Here is a 21212-nt window from a genome sequence, read left to right as displayed (position 1 = left end):
ATTCAGGGTTGTCCACAAATAATATAAATTCAAAGACATGAGAATGAACATTCTTATTTGTTAACTCACCACTTCACACGAGGGGGCCAGGCCTTCAGCTGAAGGAGCAGATCACGAGTAAACCGTATAAAGCAAAAGGCTGACACAAACTGGACCTCAGTCTACTTCTACTGCTTATATTGTTTATTAAAAAGTCATATCACCCACAGTGCAAACAAAAGAAAAGCCTTATGCATTTCATAGGCTAAATGACCAAAAAGAGAAACAGTATTTAAAGAAACTTCATCCAATCAGAAAGCTCGCAATTACAACCAATCACGGAAACAGTTACAAAACGAAATACATCCAAAAGTAAACTATCTTATACATTTACGAATATACACATTTATATTTACACAAAGGTTTAGGTGCAAGGTGAGTATAGTATATAAAAGCATTTAATAATAAAAGTATGAGAGGCTTGTCCACAAATAAGGCCACACAACAGTGAGAGATAAGGGTCTGATGTGGTCGATTTATAGATCCGGTTTGGTCCTTCGCTACCAGGAGGCTTTGCTTTACTGAGTTTGCTCATTATAACCTTTACTCATATCATTTTATCACTTGTTAGCTAGAAATGGAATATTTCCCATAACATTAGAGACCTCATATAGGGATGGAGGCAACCTTCTTGAAGGTCTCAAAGGCTTTGTCTATCTCAGCCTGAGTGGTCACCTCCCAACAAGTCTTATATTGCTCTGAGTAAGATGAGTTCTGTCCTTTGTGGAGTATTAAGCATTGATTTAGGGATCTCTGTAGTATTCAGTGAGGATATTTCCTCAATTTTAGTTTGTGGGTCACCTAGGGGAATGTCCATTTCAGTGAAAGGAGGTCGAGACATACCAACAGTCTTATCTTCCTGGTCTATGAAGGTCTTTTTGATACGTTTTTTAGGAGTCTAGAGCAATTTAAACATTCATCAACCATATATGCCCCCCTCCCAGCTCAAGTATTTACACACACAGGAGAAGATGAGTTGAGAGAGTCACCCTACTTTTCTTCCTCTGGGATTTCATGTTGAGCGAGTGCCGCAGCCACTGCAGAAAACAAGAAGGCAGAGAATAATTACCAACAAGACCAGGCAGTGGAGAAAGATGTTACACAACACCCCCCCCCCAGGGTAGAAATATTAATGACAATACATAGTACTTCTCCCTTCTGCTTCACATCATCCAACAACACAACCTAAACCTCACCCAGCAAGTTCTACCTCCAAGCTCGCACGATCCAATTCCGCCCAACATATTACCTGGCCAGAGCTTCCTCTAGTAACGTTTGTGTTTCCTTGCAGTTCCTCATGGTCTCCTGATTCAGATGTCCGTTGGCATGGAGCCATTGCTGGAGGCTTCCCAGAGGGGTGACACCCTAATGTGGGTACCAATCAGAGTGTTATACACACCAATCTATCATAAGGTTATGCCAAAAAAGATGGTTTGGATAATATAAAAATATTGGTGAACTAATTTATTGACGTGCATTGGGGCATCGGTTAAGGTAGAATCACCACTGACATCCACATATGAGCAGGAAGTGATGTAACAAGCCACACACCTTGTCATTAGTCACAGTCACAGATGCACCTTGGAGGATTAGCAACTGGGCCACGTGGAACTTGCCATTCGACAGGGCGTCATGGAGGGGGGTGATTCCTTCACACAAGTGACCCCCACGATCGTTAATGTTGCTGCCATTTTCTAAGAGAAGCTGCACAATGTCTGGAGAGAAGAAGAGACGGGAGAAGTGACATAATTGCCCCTCTAAGTATCCGGCCTTCATTTCATATATGAATCTATATCTTACCCAAGTGACCATGGTTAGCAGCCTCGTGAAGTGGAGTCCAGCCACAGTTATCTCGGCTCATTAGAGGATGGCCCTGTAAGGAAGCAACAGCACAACAGGGTTTAAAAGAAAGATTTAATTGGGCTCTATCCACTGATTCTGTGGGACCTGCATAATGCCTTGTAGTCCTGTGTCCTTGCAGGGATTGGTCCTGATCTGATCCAATGAGCTAAGTCGCAATGCTCTGGTCAGTCTGGGGGTGCACAGTAAGTCACTGCTTCTTGCCAGTTCTTGAGTTTGAAACAACACATCTGTGCGTCTCTCCCCACTTTGCACTCTGCAAATTCAAAAGTACAGCTGGAGCTCTGTACTAAGTCACTGCAAGAAGTGCAACCCCAGGGGAATTAGAGTTGACTATCTTTATTAGCTGGCTAGAACATGTCAATCTGATATGAGCTCCTGGAGGCAATCACAATCAAGCTCAAGGGGGTGAGTGGTCATCCAGAAAATGGAATGATTAAGTACAGTTGCTTTTTTAGCCCTTGTAACCAAAATGTCTTTTTTTTTTTAATGGAGTCAAACTCTCAACCTGCATCTTTTTACTATTGCCACAAGTAAAAAACGTTTTTGTATCAGTCATTGTTAGAGACGCAAGCAGTTCCTAATTTTTATTTTTGCCTTTCTGATGAAGTGGGCTGATGTCAAAGGGGCAGATTTACTAAAGAGCGAAGTGGCTAGCGACTTTTCACAAGCTTTACCATCCGCAGCATATCGCAAACGCCACTAGCGTTTATTCGCACTCTATTTCAAAACGACTTTTCGCTCTGGCGAAAGGTCGTTACTATGCAAATTCAGTAAAGTGCGGATTTTACTGAACGTTACCTCTTTCAACAGACTTGACTTCTCCACCTCAGACACGATGAAGTGCTAAACAGAAGCTACATCTTCCTCAATGTTACATCATATCCTGTGAGCCAAAAATGCATTAAAGTTCCAAAAACGCTGCCGACTTTTCCTTTTTTTAAGCGGGATTGCCTGCAAAAGTCCTAACAAACTTTTTTTGGGTAACCGGTTTTCTCCAGACATTTCAGAACATATGGAACATTAATTTTACAGTGGGCTCATGTGTAGGGCATTATATTAACTCTCTTGTCTTTATTAAGGATCCCTGGACATTTGTAATAAAAAGTGGTAACTTCAAGCATTTGCACCAACATTTATAATAAAGACGTCCATACAACTTTAAATTACCCGCTGTATGCAAATTGACCTAAGTGCAAGATCACTAGCAAATTTTCACTAGGCACAAACGATCGCTAGCGCATCTTCGCTATGAAATGCTCGCACTGCCGTTAGTGAAAAGTCACCAGCATTCGGCACCCAGGGCGCAGTTTCGCATAGTAGTGAATTAGCGTAGTGGTAGCGCCTGCCAAAGTGGTGCAATGTGTGTGAACCGGTCGCTGGCGACAATTCGCCCTTTGGTGAATCTGCCCCGAAGTCTCAGATTCCAAAACTAAAAAACAGGTGTCGCTGGTGGAAGGCTCCTTCCTCAGATCCTGACTGCCCCACTTCTTTTGCTTCTGCTCATTTTGTTCACATGAAGCTTGCACTCTCGTTCCAAAGAGATGTCTCTTACACTGCGGCTATTTAATGTCCAGCAGTTTCTCAGGAAGAGGAACTTCCTCTTTATTAATTATTCTAAGTACAGGGCGACTGCTCAAGAAGCAAATAGTTCTTGAGGAGGTTGGAGGGGTGCGGAAGGAATCAACTAAATCATAACACTTCCTACACAATTGTGTCAGTGCAATGTTAACAAAATGAGTGCAACAACCCCGTGGATAATCCTGTTGTAGATGGGCACAACACAATCAAAATCCAAGGCAAGGGCATATGAAAGGCAGAAATGAACTTTAGGCAACTTCAGCTGGTGCCAGATGCACATGTTTTTACACCGGCGATTCACATTAATCCTGGTAGGAATAGGACTCTGGATGTTTTGATTCCTGTGCTGGATAAGATACAATATATCATGTCTGCCATTACCCTTTATTATTATTATTATTAACATGTATTTATATAGCGCCAACATATTGCGTAGCACTGTAAAGTAAATGTGATTATACAACTAAATCACATGAATTACATACATAGAACATATGGAGTAACAAACATCACAATCAATACAGGTACGAAAAGGTGAGGAAGGCCCTATGCAAAAGAGCTTACACTCTAAAGGGAAGGGAGTAATACACAAGGTGTGGGAGTGGGCAAGATGGAATTAAGTGGGTGAGAAATGTGGTACTGTATGTGGTGTTGCGTTTGGTAGTTAAGCAGAGTGAGGGGAGGCTTCTCGAAAGAAGTGCGTTTTCAGGATTTCTGGAAAGCAGAAAGGTTGGGAGAAAGTCGGACAGACCGTGGGAGAGAGTTCCAGAGGAGGGGTGCAGCCCTTGCAAAGTCTTGAATACCCTAAAGATAATATCACAAGACTTGGTTTCTATGCCGTCGTATTTCCACCAGCCTCTAACCACCCCACTGATCCCCACTGGAAACCTGACCCAGTAGATCCAGGGAGTTATTTGTCTCAACTCTAACGCTTGTTTTCAAGGGAAAACTCCCTGTACCTTGTGTGTTCAGTTGTTTCCATGAAAGTCAATGGGAAGCAGAATGGGTGGTTTAGGGGAAATGCACAAGTGAATTCAGTGCTAGGGCCCCACACCTCGTCCTGTGGAGAAATTCAGGCTGAGAATCCACTGCTCTGCTTCTGTTAGGGGCCCCGGATCATTACCTCCACTCTGGTGCAGGCAGACGAAACGCAAGATTTTGCATTTCTCGACTAAATCCACCACTTGCAGAAGAAGAGGCAGCGGATTCTCCTCAGGCCATGAATCCGTGTCATGTGGCCCAAGCCTTATTATGGATCAGCATTAGAAAAGTGTTACCTTCTCTATCAAAGTCTTGACAAGGTTAATGTCGCCCTTAATACAGGCACGGTGCAGATCAGTCTCGCCTTTCTTATTTCGCCGGATCAACTGTCAGACAAAGAAGCATGAAACCGAGTAAGTAAAGAGCAACCCTGTGAGCTTGCAATCTCCTTATACACCATTATTTTTGGACGTCCTGTCTCACCTGGTTCACTCTCCGCTTGCCATGAGCAAATACTCCATACCATTCAAGATCCTCGTCATCATCTGCGCAAAAAAGCGGAAAAAGCTGATTAATATTTCAGGTGAAATCGAAAATATACTTAGAGCAGTTGAACCCCAGAAACTAGTATCAGAATTAAACAGAGATTTGCAAAAACCACTTCTTTCTCGCCAGAAATGCCAAGCTATTTAACCGGAAATCATAGATGATATTTGGGAGGAAGCCACAGATACTCTATACTGTATAGTTTTCAACTAGGGATAGGTTAATAAACTTCAAGATCCTTCATCTTTACTAATTGATGCCCAACAGATTACACATGATTTTCCCAAACAAATCCCCCTCCCCCCAGATATCAGTATCCTCCATCATTTAATTACTGGGTAAACTTAGTGAACCGAATGCTGCCACTTATTAAACTTACATATGAAGCACGTGACTCTGCGTCCAAGTTTGGAAAAATATGGGAGAACTGGCTTGAGGTACCGTATATACTCGAGTATAAGCCGAGTTTTCAGCCCCCAAAATATGCTAAAAAACTCTACCTCGGCTTATACTCGGGTCAAGCGCATAAACGGTTGCCGGCGTCCAAGAACAGTCAGCGGCGTCCAAGAACAGTCTCCAAGATTATTAGCCGGCGTCCAAGAATGGTCGCCGGCATCAAAAAACACTCTCCAAGAATATTCGCCGGCGTCCAAGAATGGTCGCCGGCGTCCAAGAATGGTCGCCGGCATCCAAAAACGAGACGCCGGCACCTCCAATGGGAGCAGAAACCCTCAATTTTTTTATTGAAACTTACCAGAAGCTGCTGCATTTCTCACCCTCGGCTTATACTCGAGTCAATAAGCTTTCCCAGTTTTTGGAGGTAAAATTAGGTACCTCGGCTTATACTCGGGACGGCTTATATTCGAGTATATACAGTATATCCACTATCCATAAACTTGTAAACGACTATGACTACGTAGACTACAATTACTGTGATAGATTTGAATGTGCACATAGAATACTACACCTAGCCCAAAATTTAGCTAAAAGACATTTTAACATTACTTTTCAACATAAAGGTAATTTCTACCCTCCACTTAAAAGTAGCAGCCATTATATTCATATTTGACATAAATGCACATGGGGCTCTCCTAGGCAGTGGCGCATCTCTACAAATGACTCTGTTCCTCAACATTCTCCAGCCATACATTCCTTCATGTGACATTCAGACCTACAGAAGTCTATGGAGTCAGTCTGCTCAGGGAATTATTACATGAAGATAGAACTAGGGATATGAATACTGAGTCGGATCTTTTTGCTCAATAAGGAATAATCACAATAAACGTGCCCAGCTCTTTCATTATCCTCTTGGGAATATCACTGCAATGGGGGAAAAACACCTAAAAACTCAGAGGCTGTTGCATTTACCCCTTTGATTGCTTTGTGTCCTTCAAGAAGATGGGTACAGTCTCCATTCCATTACATCTACCTGTTGGCAGTTGAGATCGTTGGCTATCAGTCCATTGGACCTGGCATGTATGTCTGTCCAATAAAAGAACTGGTCACCCTGGTGACTGGCAAATGGCACTGAAGTTGCTTTAAAAGATGGAACTCTTACAGACGGTGCTCTTAACTGATCTTTCCAATGTGTTTGCACCCAATGTATGATCTGATCTCTAAGACGTTGATTAGTGTGAACTTCTTGGTTGACCCATTCTGGATTTAGAAGGTGTTCCCCAGATTGAAAGGCTGGTACCTGTGGTTTTCATCTGCTACACAGATTCCACAAACATTCTACCTTAATAAAAAGGGTGAAACCAACAAGGAAGGAAAAAACTTGTAAACTGCGAGAGATTCTCTGAATGAGATGTCCAAACTTTTTTTAAAAAAGACAGAATATTCCTCTACAAGGCCTGAGACTGCTTTCTTAGGCGATACTTACTGACATCAAGAACCCTCATCAGGGCCGCCATTAGGAATCACGGGGCCCCGTACAACAAAATTTTCCCCAAGCCCCACCCAAGATCCCACCCACACCACAGTTAAAAGACCACACAGACATCAGCGCTAAAAAGGTAACCCCCCACAAGTTATAAAAAGCTACTGATGGTCAGGGCCCCCTTATAAGTAAAAAAAAACCTGTGGTGCCAGGGCCCCCATAAAAGTTTTCTTAAAAAATTGGTGACCGGGGCCCCCTTTATAAGTAACTAAAAATAAATCATTGGCGCCAGGGCCTCCAATAAGTTTTTTTATAAAAAACATTGGTGCCAGAGCCCCCTTACAAGCAAAAAAAATTCGGGCCCCAAAGAATATTTTTTAAAAAAACATTGGCGCCAGGGCCCGCCTTAGAAGTTAAAAAAAATTGAACCTGTGGCTTCAGGAATTCAGCTTCGCCTCCTATCTTGACTTCAGGTCTTTTTGCTGCTTCTGTACTTCAATTCCGGCTGTTGTCGTGACTTCTGGTCTATTCATCGCTTCGGGACTTCAATTTTGGCTGTTTTCGGGACTTCTGGTCTATTCATCGCTTCGGGACTTAAATTTTGGCTGTTTCGTTACTTCGGGTCTTTTCGCCACTTCGGGACTAAGGCTTTTCTGCACTTCTGCATTTGGGACTTCGGAAGGGCGGCACGGCTTCGGAGCTGTAAAGGGGAACCCGGCTCTTTTGAAAAGTTCAGCACTGCCAGGCCCCTCTTCAGGCCTGGTGCACTTGTACCCCCTGTGGCCCCCTGATGGTGGCCCTGACCCTCATGCAGTAACGAAACATTAGAATGTAGAATAGGATAAGGTGCCAGATATGAGCTCTCTTACTCCTTTGTTTCCACTAAGAAGACCTTCATCCAGAAGAGCATCCTCTGCGTGGGCTCCAGACATGACTTGGCCCTAATTATCTTATTTATTGATATATAGTGATCATATCCCCTTATATATTTATATATAGTGATCATATCCCCCTTATATATTTATATATAGTGATTATATCCCCTTATATATTTATATATAGTGATCATATCCCCCTTATATATTTATATATAGTGATCATATCCCCCTTATATATTTATATATATATAGTGATGATATCCCCTTTATATTTATATATAGTGATCATATCCCCCTTATATATTTCTATATAGTGATCATATCCCCTTATATATTTATATATAGTGATCATATCCCCTTATATATTTATATATAGTGATCATATCCCACTTAACTGTCTCTTCTCCAGTTTATCAGCTTATTTGCTCTTCTCTGTTCTTTCTCTATTTCTTTACTGCCTTCCCTTATATATTTATATATAGTGATCTGTGATCATATATTGAGCCCTACTCTTCATTCTAGGGTAAATAACCCCATTGTTCCCGTGTCCCCAGGACATAATAGAAAATAGTTTTTAATGGGAAGCTGAGAGAGAATAACAGGCACAGGCAATAACTAAGGTGGGAGAGAGAATGGCTGAACAAGGAGTAATAGAAGATGGGAGACACAATGGCAGGTGTGGGCAGAAAGAAGAGGGTACAAAGAAAGACAAGTTCTCACCACTCAGCTCCAGGTCTCGCTCCCGCAGGGGCTCACTCTCCTCCTCGTCAATTCTCTCCCCATCAGGGTCTGAGTGCAGTTTCTGTAACATTGCCTTTGTTCCCCTGGATTGTTGGTTCCCAAACTTCTCCTGCAGGTCCATCAGCTGGTGAAAAACCTTCCACTGAGAACCAATAAAAACAACAAAGTCTCAGCATCTATCTACCAACAGAAATAGACATGCCATACACTCGAACACTGGTGTTAGTGCAGCCAGCAGTATGGCAGCGCTTATTTCAACTGAAATAAATATATATGTTAGTACATCCTGCACTTGTGCCATTTCTGAGCTTCTACAGAGTAAAAACGTCTCTTATATCCATTCAGTTCTGTATGTATATCTGCATGTACAAAGGGAATGGAAGGGATCAGTTATGGGGAAAGCAAGTTGTGATTGTTACACTGGAGAAGAGACAGTTAAGGGGGATATGATCACTATATATAAATATATAAGGGGATATGATCACTATATATAAATATATAAGGGGGATATGATCACTATATATAAATATATAAGGGGGATATGATCACTATATATAAATATATAAGGGGGATATGATCACTATATATAAATATATAAGGGGATATGATCACTATATATAAATATATAAGGGGATATGATCACTATATATAAATGGGATATGATCACTATATATAAATATATAAGGGGATATGATCACTATATATAAATGGGATATGATCACTATATATAAATATATAAGGGGGATATGATCACTATATATAAATATATAAGGGGGATATGATCACTATATATAAATATATAAGGGGATATGATCACTATATATAAATGGGATATGATCACTATATATAAATATATAAGGGGATATGATCACTATATATAAATATATAAGGGGGATAGGATCACTATATATAAATGGGATATGATCACTATATATAAATATATAAGGGGATATGATTACTATATATAAATATATAAGGGGGGCAGTAATGAAATAGAGAAAGTACAGAGAAGAGCGACTGAGCTGATAAAGGGAATGGAATTGATGATGGCTGGGTGTCTTTTTTTCAACCTCACTCACTATGTCACTATTATGTTACCATGCTATGTCAGATCCTTCACAGGTCATGCAAATTGTTTATTTTTTTTTCAAATGTTCATATATATATAAATCATGTTGTTTGATTTGATATTCAGCCCAATCTTTCCTGTCAATTCCAAAAACAATGAATTGAATGTGTTTGTACTTAATAGTGTAACGCAGAGACACAGCCGCTCCTCTGATCTGCACACTGGGAAAACTTACACACGATGGAGACAGTGAGAGTATGCGGGGAGTTGTGCAGTGGGAGGAGTTAACTTACCTGCAGTGCAGATTTCCCTGCCCGCCGGGCACACTGCAATGCACTGGAGAGGCAACTCTGTATGTCTCTGAGCTCTCGTCCATCCTCCTCATAACACACAGCAATGCTCATCCAAGTCTTACATTCCTACATAGGGACAGAGGGACAGGTTGGATTATTCTCAGGACGGACTCGTTACAGTAAAGGGCCTGGGCTTAGGGACTGGGTCATGGTCTGGAAGAAAAATTATTACTCTGCTTTTATAATGAAGCAAAGCCAGCGAGTAGCGTAGAGCTGGATTATGGTGCCACCTAGTCAACTGCACAGGGAGCAGAGGCAAGTCTATCCCCTCCTGTTCCTGTGACGCCTCAACCCCCTCCCCCATAGCAGTTACCTTTCCTGCGCCCGAGGGACTTTATTAGGAGATACATAGGCTATGAGTAAGTGGCCACTCAGGCACGAAACGCGTTAGGCTTATGTATATCCTAATAAAGTCTTTATAACTCCCACCTTGAATTTTTTGTATACTTCTTAACTGCAATGTCCTACTTTCTACTGCTTGAATCAGCTGTGAGTGCCAATGATTTTCTTGGAATTATATGTTTGAGAGGGTGCCGAACCCCCCTTCACCGAGCACCGGGCATTATTTACAGAAGGCCAGGATGTGCGATCGGGCCATACATTCTACTACTACTTTCTACTGCAACCCGTAACTAGCAAGCTGCTGCCTGGCATGGAGGCGACGGTCATCTCCGCATCTTCTCTGTACTTCTCTGAGACAAAGCAGAGGGAAAGGCTGAAACGTTGTGTCTGTTTGTTTGTCAATGATTTCCCACACAATACTTTCAGTTCCAACTTGTGCTCCAGACAAAACCAAATTATGCTTGAAGCACTGGAGGCCTCATTTCAGGACAGGGGTAGAGATCTCACCCGTAGCATATACTCTCCTGCGCTGCCAACACAACCCATGGTACATAGCAAAGTGATAACCATAAGTTGCAGGTGATTATGTGGGGGGGGTGGCAGGCAGGAAGTAGGTGCCCCTATCACAACTTGTGAATCATTTAGGGGTATAATTTTGGCGGAGCAGGCAGGAACAAAGTGCAGCAGAGCATTAAACGCTAATACAGGGCTGCGTTTTGCCCATTGACAATGCACTTGCCAGTGTGTGATTTTGTGTTGCCTTTTTTACTTGCCTCCATGACTATACTAAATGAATCCATTGGGTGAACTCACCTCAGAAGGATTCCCCTTCCTCAGTTCCAGCTCAGCCTGGTAATGCTTCACAGCCTGTGTGTGGTTCTTCAGGTCAGTAAAGGTGACAGCTAAGGACACGTGAATAACTGCCAGTTCCCGCTCCGACTTTCCCAGTGACTCAGCGCAGTTGAGCTGGGACAAGGGGAGAAATATGATTCGAGTCACAAGATGACAACAGTCCAATTACAGTATACAGCAACCAGAGCCATAGGGCAATTGAATTGTGGGTTTGTGGTACTTACCTGCAGTTTGTAGTACTCTACGGCTCTTGTGTAGCAGCCAAGTTTACAACAGAGGTCACCCAGCTGCTCATAGAGACATAGCGCCCCCTGCTGATCCTCTTCACTCAGCTCAGACAAGGCCTCCTCCAGTCGGCAACCTTTCATCGCTGCAGGAGAGAAGTGAGGTGGTCACATACTGATTGGAAGGCAATTTGGGGACTAGGGGGGGTGCCATCAGCTGCACACCCTGTTGCACAATATCTTGTATAAAGGAACATAAGTATGGAATAAAAGGCTCTAACTGGTTACTGGTTTAACATAAGAAAAAAATCTGTAAAGTGCCAAGAAAGTATCTTTCCTCCTGCTGGTGATGCCTATCCTTTTAACCAAATCTCCTGATCACCTTCCTCTCACTGTACAATCAGCAGACAAAATACTTTACCGTATTTCAGGTTCCTGCACATGATATCTGAGTCCTTCAGATCCCGGGAACCCAGAATAAAGGATTTCCTAATGGCGCGTTTTCCAGCAGATAAATTCCCCAGGGACAGTAACGCCTGAGATGAGATGAGGGGATGGAGCCCATGAAGTGAAGCAATTTGTGATGTTGATATAAGAGTGTGTTTCATTCTGTTCCCCAGTACAATTTATAATGCCCCCCAGTATTAAAGCCTCCCAAGCACTCACAGCTCTTACCTGGCCAACGATTTGAAAGCATTCACTCTCCTTGTGTCTGTCACGCAGACAGCGCGCCCACCTCCCAGCAGCCTCCCCACATTCAATGGCCTTGGAATGCTCCTTATTGCGCATATGGATCCCTGCCAGGCTGATGTTGGCTCTGTACAGGTCCTGGTACAGCTGGTACTGTCTAGTGGAGACATGGACATAAGATAAAGCCATAAACAGAATGATGGAATTGCTGCAGAAAGCACAGACTTAAAGGGGAACTATTGTGAAAATTAAAATTTAATATGAGCATCATACTGAAATAAGTCATTCAAATAACTGATTCCAGTACAAACAAAATGTAACAAAATAACTGCCTTTTGCACAAATTCTGCATGTAGAGAGACATGATGTCTGGTGAGTTTAATAGAGTGACCTCTAATACATCTTCTAGGCAAAAGGAGCCCCCCTATAAGATATATTGGATCTAACTGTCAGTGAATATCTGACACCCAACTGCTGCATGAAGACAGAATGAAGAGAAACAGATGCTGAGAGAGGAATAGTGAAGATAAACTTGATTATTTCAGAAACAATGCAGAATATTTAATGCTGAAGCTTATGTTAAATGTCAATTTCTCAAGATAGTTCCCCTTTAAGCAGGACATTCACATAAAGGTCTGACCATTTGCCAAGCTGGGTTATACCAGGCTGATCCAATCAGATTGCAGCGATGGTAAATGAAAGGATAAGTAGACCTTTATAATAAGTGAATGTAAAATGGATGAGGGGACTATTCTAAGTACTTTTGTAATATACATTCATTATTTATTTGGTTTTTATTCCGAGATATTAAGGGATACATGTGCTGTTAATATGAATACATTTTATTCCAACAGCGCCACCTGCTGGTCATTTTCCCACCAGTCTGACCAGCAAGTAGTCAAGGAAGTTGTCAGGAGAAAGAAAGAGGCTGATGTTCTTCTGCTTAGGAATAAAATTAGAAACCTTTCTCACATCTTTCCTAAGCAGAAGAACATCAGCCTCTTTCTTTCTCCTGACAACTTCCTTGACTACTTGCTGGTCAGACTGGTGGGAAACTGACCAGCAGGTGGCGCTGTTGTAACACAATTCATTCATATTAACAGCACATGTATCCCTTAATATCTTGGGATAAAAACCAAATAAATAATGAATGTATATTACAAAAGTACAGTATGGAGGCAGCTATTCTCCAGCAAGGTGCACTGACCCCAACCGCATTCCATCTAAACAGATCTACACCAAATTGGCACCTTTGGGTTTACTTATCCTTTCAGGCGTCGCCCTAATGGGATTTTTAAACCTGTCTGATCAATATTGAGCCAATTTTCAACCAGATATCAATCAGGCCTGTTAGAGGGCCCCATACATGGACAGATGATATGGAATCATCCTTTCCGAGTCCTATACGAAGGCATGGGCTCCGTTGCTCAAGTGTCCCAGGCTAGGCCAAAAGGACAGCATGAGCTGGTGGGTCCACCTTTGCGAACTAGAGTGAGCCCCACCATCCCCGCCCCCCGAGGGGGCTTAGGGCCGTTTGGACTCCCATTCCCCTTGCAGCTAGGGGGGAGTCCCGTCTACCCTGGGTTCTGCCAAAGCTTCCCCCAGGGTGTAAGTCTTGGCCTGGGGTCAAGCCCAAAGGACTAGGACACCCATCTAGTGGACAGATAAGCTACCTAGCCATCCCTTATCTGTGTGGGGCCCTCCGACAAACACAGACCAATCAAAGCTGCTAAACAATCAAATCATCCCGATGTTGTCCAGCTCATGGAGGGCATATCATGGGAACACCTGCTTGTTTCCCAACGTCGCCACAGAATTGGTGGAGCCACAAAAAAAGAGAGCGAGACAGACAGAGAGCATAGAAATCAGTGTTTTGGAGTCACAGCCAGAGAGAGAAAAGTGAGGAGTCTGTGTTGGCCCCAGGCAATGTGAGTAAATGCATGGCAGGGCCGGGGCCACAAACAGAGACATTCAATTACTCAAAAATGAAGATGCTCCTCCCGATGTAGAAGCTGCACTTGTCGGTGTCATTCAGTTGGTCGTACAGGAGTCCCAGATCCAGGTACAGTCGGGCTCTCATCTCATTCAGCTCTCTCTCAGGGACCTCTGCTAAATGGCAAATAAGCCCCTTATGTACAGAGACACCCCCAACTCTTCAACCCTGTGTCCCCAAAGCAACGCTCGACGTATCATCCAGAGCAATAGCGCAAAGCTCAAGCACCCGCTATCATACAGTCCAGACCCACAGTGCAGTGTTTAACCCTATCAAGCACATCATGCAGAGCAATAGTGCAAAGCTCAAGCACCCCCCTATCGTACAGTCCAGACCCACAGTGCAGTGTTTAACCCTATCAAGCACATCATGCAGAGCAATAGCGCAAAGCTCAAGCGCCCCCCTATCGTACAGTCCAGACCCACAGTGCAGTGTTTAACCCTATCAAGCACATCATGCAGAGCAATAGCGCAAAGCTCAAGCGCCCCCCTATCGTACAGTCCAGACCCACAGTGCAGTGTTTAACCCTATCAAGCACATCATCAAGAGCAAGTACCCCCATCAGTAAGTATTCAGAGCACAAGGACAACAATACCCAGTTGTTACTCCCCAGATCCCCAGTAGATTCCAGACCAGGGACAGAGTAACCCCAGTGGTTGCACTTTACCTTGCAGTCTTGTATCTAATATGTCCAGGCTACTCAGCCAGGCTTCCTCTGCGTGCCCAGTGTCGGCCATGCCCAGGTAGGAGTGGCCCATGGAGGCCAGGGCTTTCTGCTCCTCTACGGCACAATTGTCAGACAGTGCCAGATCCAAATGGAGGTGCTGGTGCTGCAGAGACAAACAATATAACATTCCATCTCTCAAATGTGGTCTCTGTACCTCAGAATCCTCACACACATTCTCCACACAGACCCCTCACTCAGTAATATCAGCCATAAACATCTGCCTCCATGTGCCTCACCTGTACCTGTAACTCCACCCTCTGACCTGATATATAACCAGGATTCACTTTCACAGCTGCCTCCCTTGTTACTTGCATTACCCTAAGTGCTGCCCACCGGTTGCCTTCATTTCTGCCTGCCCAGTACCAAGACTTACCTTCTGTCCTGCCCACCCAGTACCAAGACTTACCTTCTGTCCTGCCCACCCAGTACCAAGACTTACCTTCTGTCCTGCCCACCCAGTACCAAGACTTACCTTCTGTCCTGCCCACCCAGTACCAAGACTTACCTTCTGTACTGCCCACCTAGTACCCACCAAGAGCTGCCATCCACACTACCCACATAGCCCCAAGAGTTACCTGCAGTGCTGCTTCATAGTTCCCCAATTTGGCCAAGCACTCTCCAATTTTCCCATTGGCCAAGGCACAGCCAATCACATCCCCTAACTGCTCACAGATCATCCCTTCCCGGATATGTTCCTCTATAGCCTCCTGAAAACGTCCTAATGGAGACAAAAAGGGGAAAACATGTTGCAAATGTCCTACTTCCATGATGTTCCCCGGGTCACTCTCTGATGCACAGAATTAATCAGAAACAGTCATTGGGGGGGCAGGGGACAATGGAGAATGGCCAATAAAAGCCACCATAAGAGAATGTGAGGATTTCGTTGGCATTCCAGTATGGAGGTGGCTATTCTCCAGCAGGACTGCATTCCATATAAACAGCTCTCCAGTCCAAACTGCCAGTAGCAAATATGGCTGCCGGTCCCACCTATACTGCAGCAGTTGCTGGGTTTCTATAGGCTAATGAAGCAGGAGAGAAGCCACAGAAGCCAATAATAACTCACCATTGTGGGCCAGTAGCTCCCCCAGCTGGTTACACACGGACTCCTCCTCCTTTAGGTTGTGCGACCTCTGAGCTTTGCATTTTGCCTTCTCTAGTTCTGGGGCACAAGCAACACAATGTTACAGCACAATTACCCTTCACCAGTATAAACTGGATATACAGAGAATTCAGGGCTGGAGCTACAGGACGAGGTGCAAAACAATCAACACTGAGCAAATTGTTTTCCTGCCCAATGTTCCTCTGTCTTGTGCCCCCTGGACTTCCCACTCAGTCTGCAACAAACTCACCTCCATTCACTTACTGGCTATAGTGACACCTGGCTCTGTTCTACACACTTATGGCAACTCATACCTTACTCACTCTACCAATCATGCACTCTCTTACTCATACCTTACTCACTCTCCCAATCATGCACTCTCTTACTCATACCTTACGCACTCTACCAATCATGCACTCTCTTACTCATACCTTACGCACTCTACCAATCATGCACTCTCTTACTCATACCTTACTCACTCTACCAATCATGCACTCTCTTACTCATACCTTACTCACTCTACCAATCATGCACTCTCTTACTCATACCTTACTCACTCTACCAATCATGCACTCTCTTACTCATACCTTACGCACTCTACCAATCATGCACTCTCTTACTCATACCTTACGCACTCTACCAATCATGCACTCTCTTACTCATACCTTACTCACTCTACCAATCATGCACTCTCTTACTCATACCTTACGCACTCTACCAATAATGCACTCTCTTACTCATACCTTACGCACTCTACCAATCATGCACTCTCTTACTCATACCTTACGCACTCTACCAATCATGCACTCTCTTACTCATACCTTACGCACTCTACCAATCATGCACTCTCTTACTCATACCTTACTCACTCTACCAATCATGCACTCTCTTACTCATACCTTACGCACTCTACCAATCATGCACTCTCTTACTCATACCTTACTCACTCTACCAATCATGCACTCTCTTACTCATACCTTACTCACTCTACCAATCATGCACTCTCTTACTCATACCTTACGCACTCTACCAATAATGCACTCTCTTACTCATACCTTACGCACTCTACCAATCATGCACTCTCTTATTCATTATATTAGTAAACTTGGGAGTAGAGTCTAGTAAACGTTATGGTAGCATGCTGAAATCCTCTAGTGACCAAACAGAGGTACAACCATATATACTTCAATAATATTCTAGAGTATGCTTGTTAGTAAAAAAAAATGTCGTTTATTACATCGTTATTTAAAAACATTAAACAATCCCCTTATAGTGCCTAACGCGTTTCATGCTTCCTAGCACTCACACTGCCTATGACTAAGTGCTAGGAAGCATGAAACGCGTTAGGTGCTATAAGGGGATTGTTTAATGTTTTTAAAAAACTATGTAATAAACTACATTTTTTACTAACAAGCATACTCTCTTACTCATACTTTACTCACTCTCCCGATTATACACTCTTATTCATACCTTACTCACCTTGTCTTATTCACACTTTTTTTACTCATACTTTACTCACACTCCCTTTTTTGCACTTGCTTACTCAATGCTTACTAACACTTTTACTCACACTCCGTTACTCATACATTACTCACACTCCCTTGCTCACATCTCTTACTCACACTCTTACTCGGGAGTCCCCCACTTGGTTGTTACTGGTGAGCCAGATTGCAATATAACGAGATGCTGGGGGGCCAGTAAGGGCTGTGATTGGCTACAGACAGGCCCTGAGAGGACTGACAGTCACAAGAGACTCAGTTCAGTCCAAGTCTGGAATTGAAAAAGAATGTGCAGCTTTGAGGCCACTGGGAGTAACATCCAAGGGGTCGGACAGTAACATGTTCCTCACGAGCTACAGGTTGGGGGGTCCCTGATTTACTCGGGGGAGTAGGACTGATGTCAGTGTCAGTATATGGGGGGGCAGTACTCACCTCTGATTTCCCGCTCACTCATTCTGTCCCAGTTCAGTCAGTGATTTGTGATGTCACAGGCCCCGCCCATGCGGTACAGAGAGCGACTCGTATTTGTGGAGAGGAAAGTGACTTAGGGACACGTGACAACTGATGTTTCTCTATTTGTTCCGCACTCCCAGGGGCTTTTTTCCGGCCAGTTGAGGTGTTGGGTCTCAGTCTCGGCGCACACACTGACCTTTCAGCCAATGGGGACAGAGCAGCCTAACATGATGTTACTCAATAGGCGCTAAGTTTCGTTTCTTCGGAATCTGATCACGTGATCGCGCATTCGGACACATAAGATCGGGTTCAGAAACGCCCCATGACAGTGACCAGCCTATCGTGTTTCACGGCTGACCTGTCTCCTCCCCTTTATGGTAATGTCTGCAGAGAGAGAGAGAGAGAGAGAGAGACGGGCGGGACTTGTGTCACACTGAGCTTTACTCACAATCATCTCGTGTTCTGGGGAAGAGTCTTCTATTTACTTCCCAAACAACTTTACGGCTTCAGCGTGTTCTCTCCTACTCGTCCCCCCTCACAGTCACAGGAAGTCCCGGGGAACAGTAACTAACGGGGCAAAATCCCCCGGCGCTTCCTAATCCCTGGGAATTGGTTATTGAACGGCAGAGACAGAGTCTTGTCATCACCCGACGTCTGATTCTTCTTTACAAGCGCCCTGATGTCATTGGCACAATTCACTAGGCCTTCAGGCTCTCAACTCCCTCAGGCTTTGGCCCCTATTTAGTCTCTGAGCTACTTCTTTCTCAGGCTTTGGCCCCAACTTAGTCTCTGAGCAACTTCTACCTCAGGATTTGGCCCCAATTTAGTCTCTGAGCAACTTCTACCTCAGGCTTTGGCCCCAACTTAGTCTCTGAGCAACTTCTTTCTCAGGCTTTGGCCCCAACTTAGTCTCTGAGCAACTTCTACCTCAGGATTTGGCCCCAACTTAGTCTCTGAGCAACTTCTTTCTCAGGCTTTGGCCCCAACTTAGTCTCTGAGCAACTTCTACCTCAGGATTTGGCCCCAACTTAGTCTCTGAGCAACTTCTTTCTCAGGCTCTGGCCCCAACTTAGTCTCTGAGCAACTTCTACCTCAGGCTTTGGCCCCAACTTAGTCTCTGAGCAACTTCTTTCTCAGGCTTTGGCCCCAACTTAGTCTCTGAGCAACTTCTACCTCAGGATTTGGCCCCAACTTAGTCTCTGAGCAACTTCTTTCTCAGGCTTTGGCCCCAACTTAGTCTCTGAGCAACTTCTACCTCAGGATTTGGCCCCAACTTAGTCTCTGAGCAACTTCTTTCTCAGGCTTTGGCCCCAACTTAGTCTCTGAGCAACTTCTACCTCAGGATTTGGCCCCAACTTAGTCTCTGAGCAACTTCTTTCTCAGGCTTTGGCCCCAACTTAGTCTCTGAGCAACTTCTACCTCAGGATTTGGCCCCAACTTAGTCTCTGAGCAACTTCTTTCTCAGGCTTTGGCCCCAACTTAGTCTCTGAGCAACTTCTACCTCAGGATTTGGCCCCTACTTAGTCTCTGAGCAACTTCTACTTCAGGCTTTGGCCCCTACTTAGTCTCTGAGCAACTTCTACCTCAGGCTTTGGCCCCAACTTAGTCTCTGAGCAACTTCTACCTCAGACGCCCCTAGTTTTACCTCAGGTTCTAGCCTATTTAGTCTCTGAGCTACTTCTACCTCAAGCTTTGGCCAATTTAGGCGCTGAGCTACTTCGGACTTTGGCCTACTTAGTCTCTGAGACACTTCTACCTCAGACTTTGGCCTACTTAGTCTCTGAGCCATTTCTACCTCATGCTCTGGCCTACTTAGTCTCTGAACTACTACCTCATGCTTTGGTCAACTTAGGCTCTGAGCTATTTGTACCTCAGACTTGGGTCTACTTAGGCTCTGACCTACTTCTACCCAAGGCTTTGGCCTACTTAGGCTCTAAACTACTCCTTCCTCAGGCCTAAGCTATTCTGTCTCAGCCTTTGGCCTACTTAGTCTCTGAGCTACTTCAGGTTCTGGCCTACATGGTCTCTGAGCTATTCTGTCTCAGGCTGTGGCCTACTTAAAGGGGTACTTCACATTTGTTAACTTTTAGTATGTTATAGAATGGCCAATTCTAAGCAACTCTCCAATTGGTTTCTGGTAATTATTATTTTTTCATTTTTTAACTGTGGCTTCCTTCCTAATGCAATTTGCAAAATAGAAACCACACGCACAGTTTTCACCCAGTTTGGCACAGCAACTGCAACAGAGGGCTAATGATTTGGGCCGTCAAGTCACCCTTGCACTCTCTGTGGGCAAGTAAAATTGGATGGGAAAAAGTGTTCCTACAATAAGTTTTGTCTGTAGTTCCTATTTTGCAAATTGCATGACCATAGTGATACCTTACCACCAACAACGATACTGCATTTTGTGTGTTGGGCACCATTGCAACACTGGGGTTATTCCTTCCCAGGAGTGAGGTTTGAAAAGCAAGAAGTGAGAATCCGGACAGGTTGGAAGCTATAGTCCTAAAGCGGGGTATCTGTCCTTTGTAGTGAGGATGACATGTGCACCTACATTAAGTGGATGGAGGTTTGTAGGAACTGAAAGGTGTTTATTTGCTACTGTGTCAGGACCCCATAGTGAGTATTTGTTGTGTAACTAACTGTAGCATAACTACAGCAGACCCCATGGCTGTGTAGGGGATTGTGGGAGAGGAGACCTACTCTGCACACATGGGGGGGCTCTATTTTCTCCAGCAGGCCATCATATGCCACGTGAGATTGGCCACCTAAAGTCATGTTAGGATGTGCACTGTCTCTGCAACAACTCAATAGTGAGGCAGGGGCTTATTTGGCCCAATTCACTTGTGAAACTGCATAGCAAGCCCAGGAATTGGAAGCGCGAAGTACAAAATCATTGTTGCAGCTGAGAAACTTCTGACACTTACAAATTCAGGTTTTTTCAATGTTTGAGTGGCTTCCATTCTGCAGACAAACTGGCACAGAAGTCACCCCCATTAATGATAAAGTGGTAGTTAACCTTTAACGACTTTTAGTGGGATGTGGACAGTGGTATTTGAAACCAGTTTGCAATTGATCTTCATATTTTTTTGTATTTTTGAACTCCACCCAAAAACAGGTTTTCTCTAATCGGCCCTCCTGTCAGTGCAGATGTTGTAGGTTATGTTATCCTTCACCTCAGGAGGCAGGAAAGAAACTGTTAACTCATGGCCCCTCCTCCTGACTACATATGTGCCTTCTCTCCTCAGTTCTTTGGGACAGTTTTCTCTTTTTCTTGTTTTATTTTATTTTTATATTTTTCCACAGATAACACCTATTGGACATGCAGAGCTGTTCCTCAGGTGCAACATTGCCAACTGAACTAAATGCATCCAAAAACTACAGACACAGTTGGGCACATAAGGAG

The 21212-nt window shown here is 44.0% G+C and overlaps 1 protein-coding gene across 2 annotated transcripts; it reads right to left on the bottom strand.

Moving 5' to 3' along the window:
• Nucleotides 1-168: 168 nt before the first annotated feature.
• LOC108695481 (tonsoku-like protein) lies at nucleotides 169-18087 on the bottom strand. Of its 2 annotated transcripts, none has more exons than XM_041568233.1 (17): nucleotides 17786-18087; nucleotides 15819-15914; nucleotides 15331-15473; nucleotides 14696-14858; nucleotides 14015-14144; nucleotides 12021-12192; nucleotides 11767-11881; nucleotides 11346-11491; nucleotides 11083-11235; nucleotides 9868-9993; nucleotides 8485-8647; nucleotides 4945-5006; nucleotides 4758-4847; nucleotides 1840-1912; nucleotides 1591-1754; nucleotides 1289-1404; nucleotides 169-1076 (listed from the first exon to the last, which is right to left on the bottom strand). In XM_041568233.1, exons 1-17 carry the CDS (start codon nucleotides 17805-17807, stop codon nucleotides 1052-1054), a joined length of 1959 nt encoding a protein of 652 aa, XP_041424167.1. In that variant the 5' UTR covers nucleotides 17808-18087; the 3' UTR covers nucleotides 169-1051. The 2 variants fall into 2 exon arrangements, with proteins under 2 accessions (XP_041424167.1, XP_018079500.1); XM_018224011.2 differs by having other exon boundaries at nucleotides 14015-14141; nucleotides 17786-18086.
• Between the last annotated feature and the right edge of the window lie 3125 nt (nucleotides 18088-21212).

The sequence above is a fragment of the Xenopus laevis genome, chromosome 6S, assembly GCF_017654675.1.
Source record: "Xenopus laevis strain J_2021 chromosome 6S, Xenopus_laevis_v10.1, whole genome shotgun sequence".
Classification (NCBI taxonomy): Eukaryota; Metazoa; Chordata; class Amphibia; order Anura; family Pipidae; genus Xenopus; species Xenopus laevis.
Note: the sequence above shows the minus strand (reverse complement) of the source record. Positions and strands in the feature narration are given on the sequence as shown.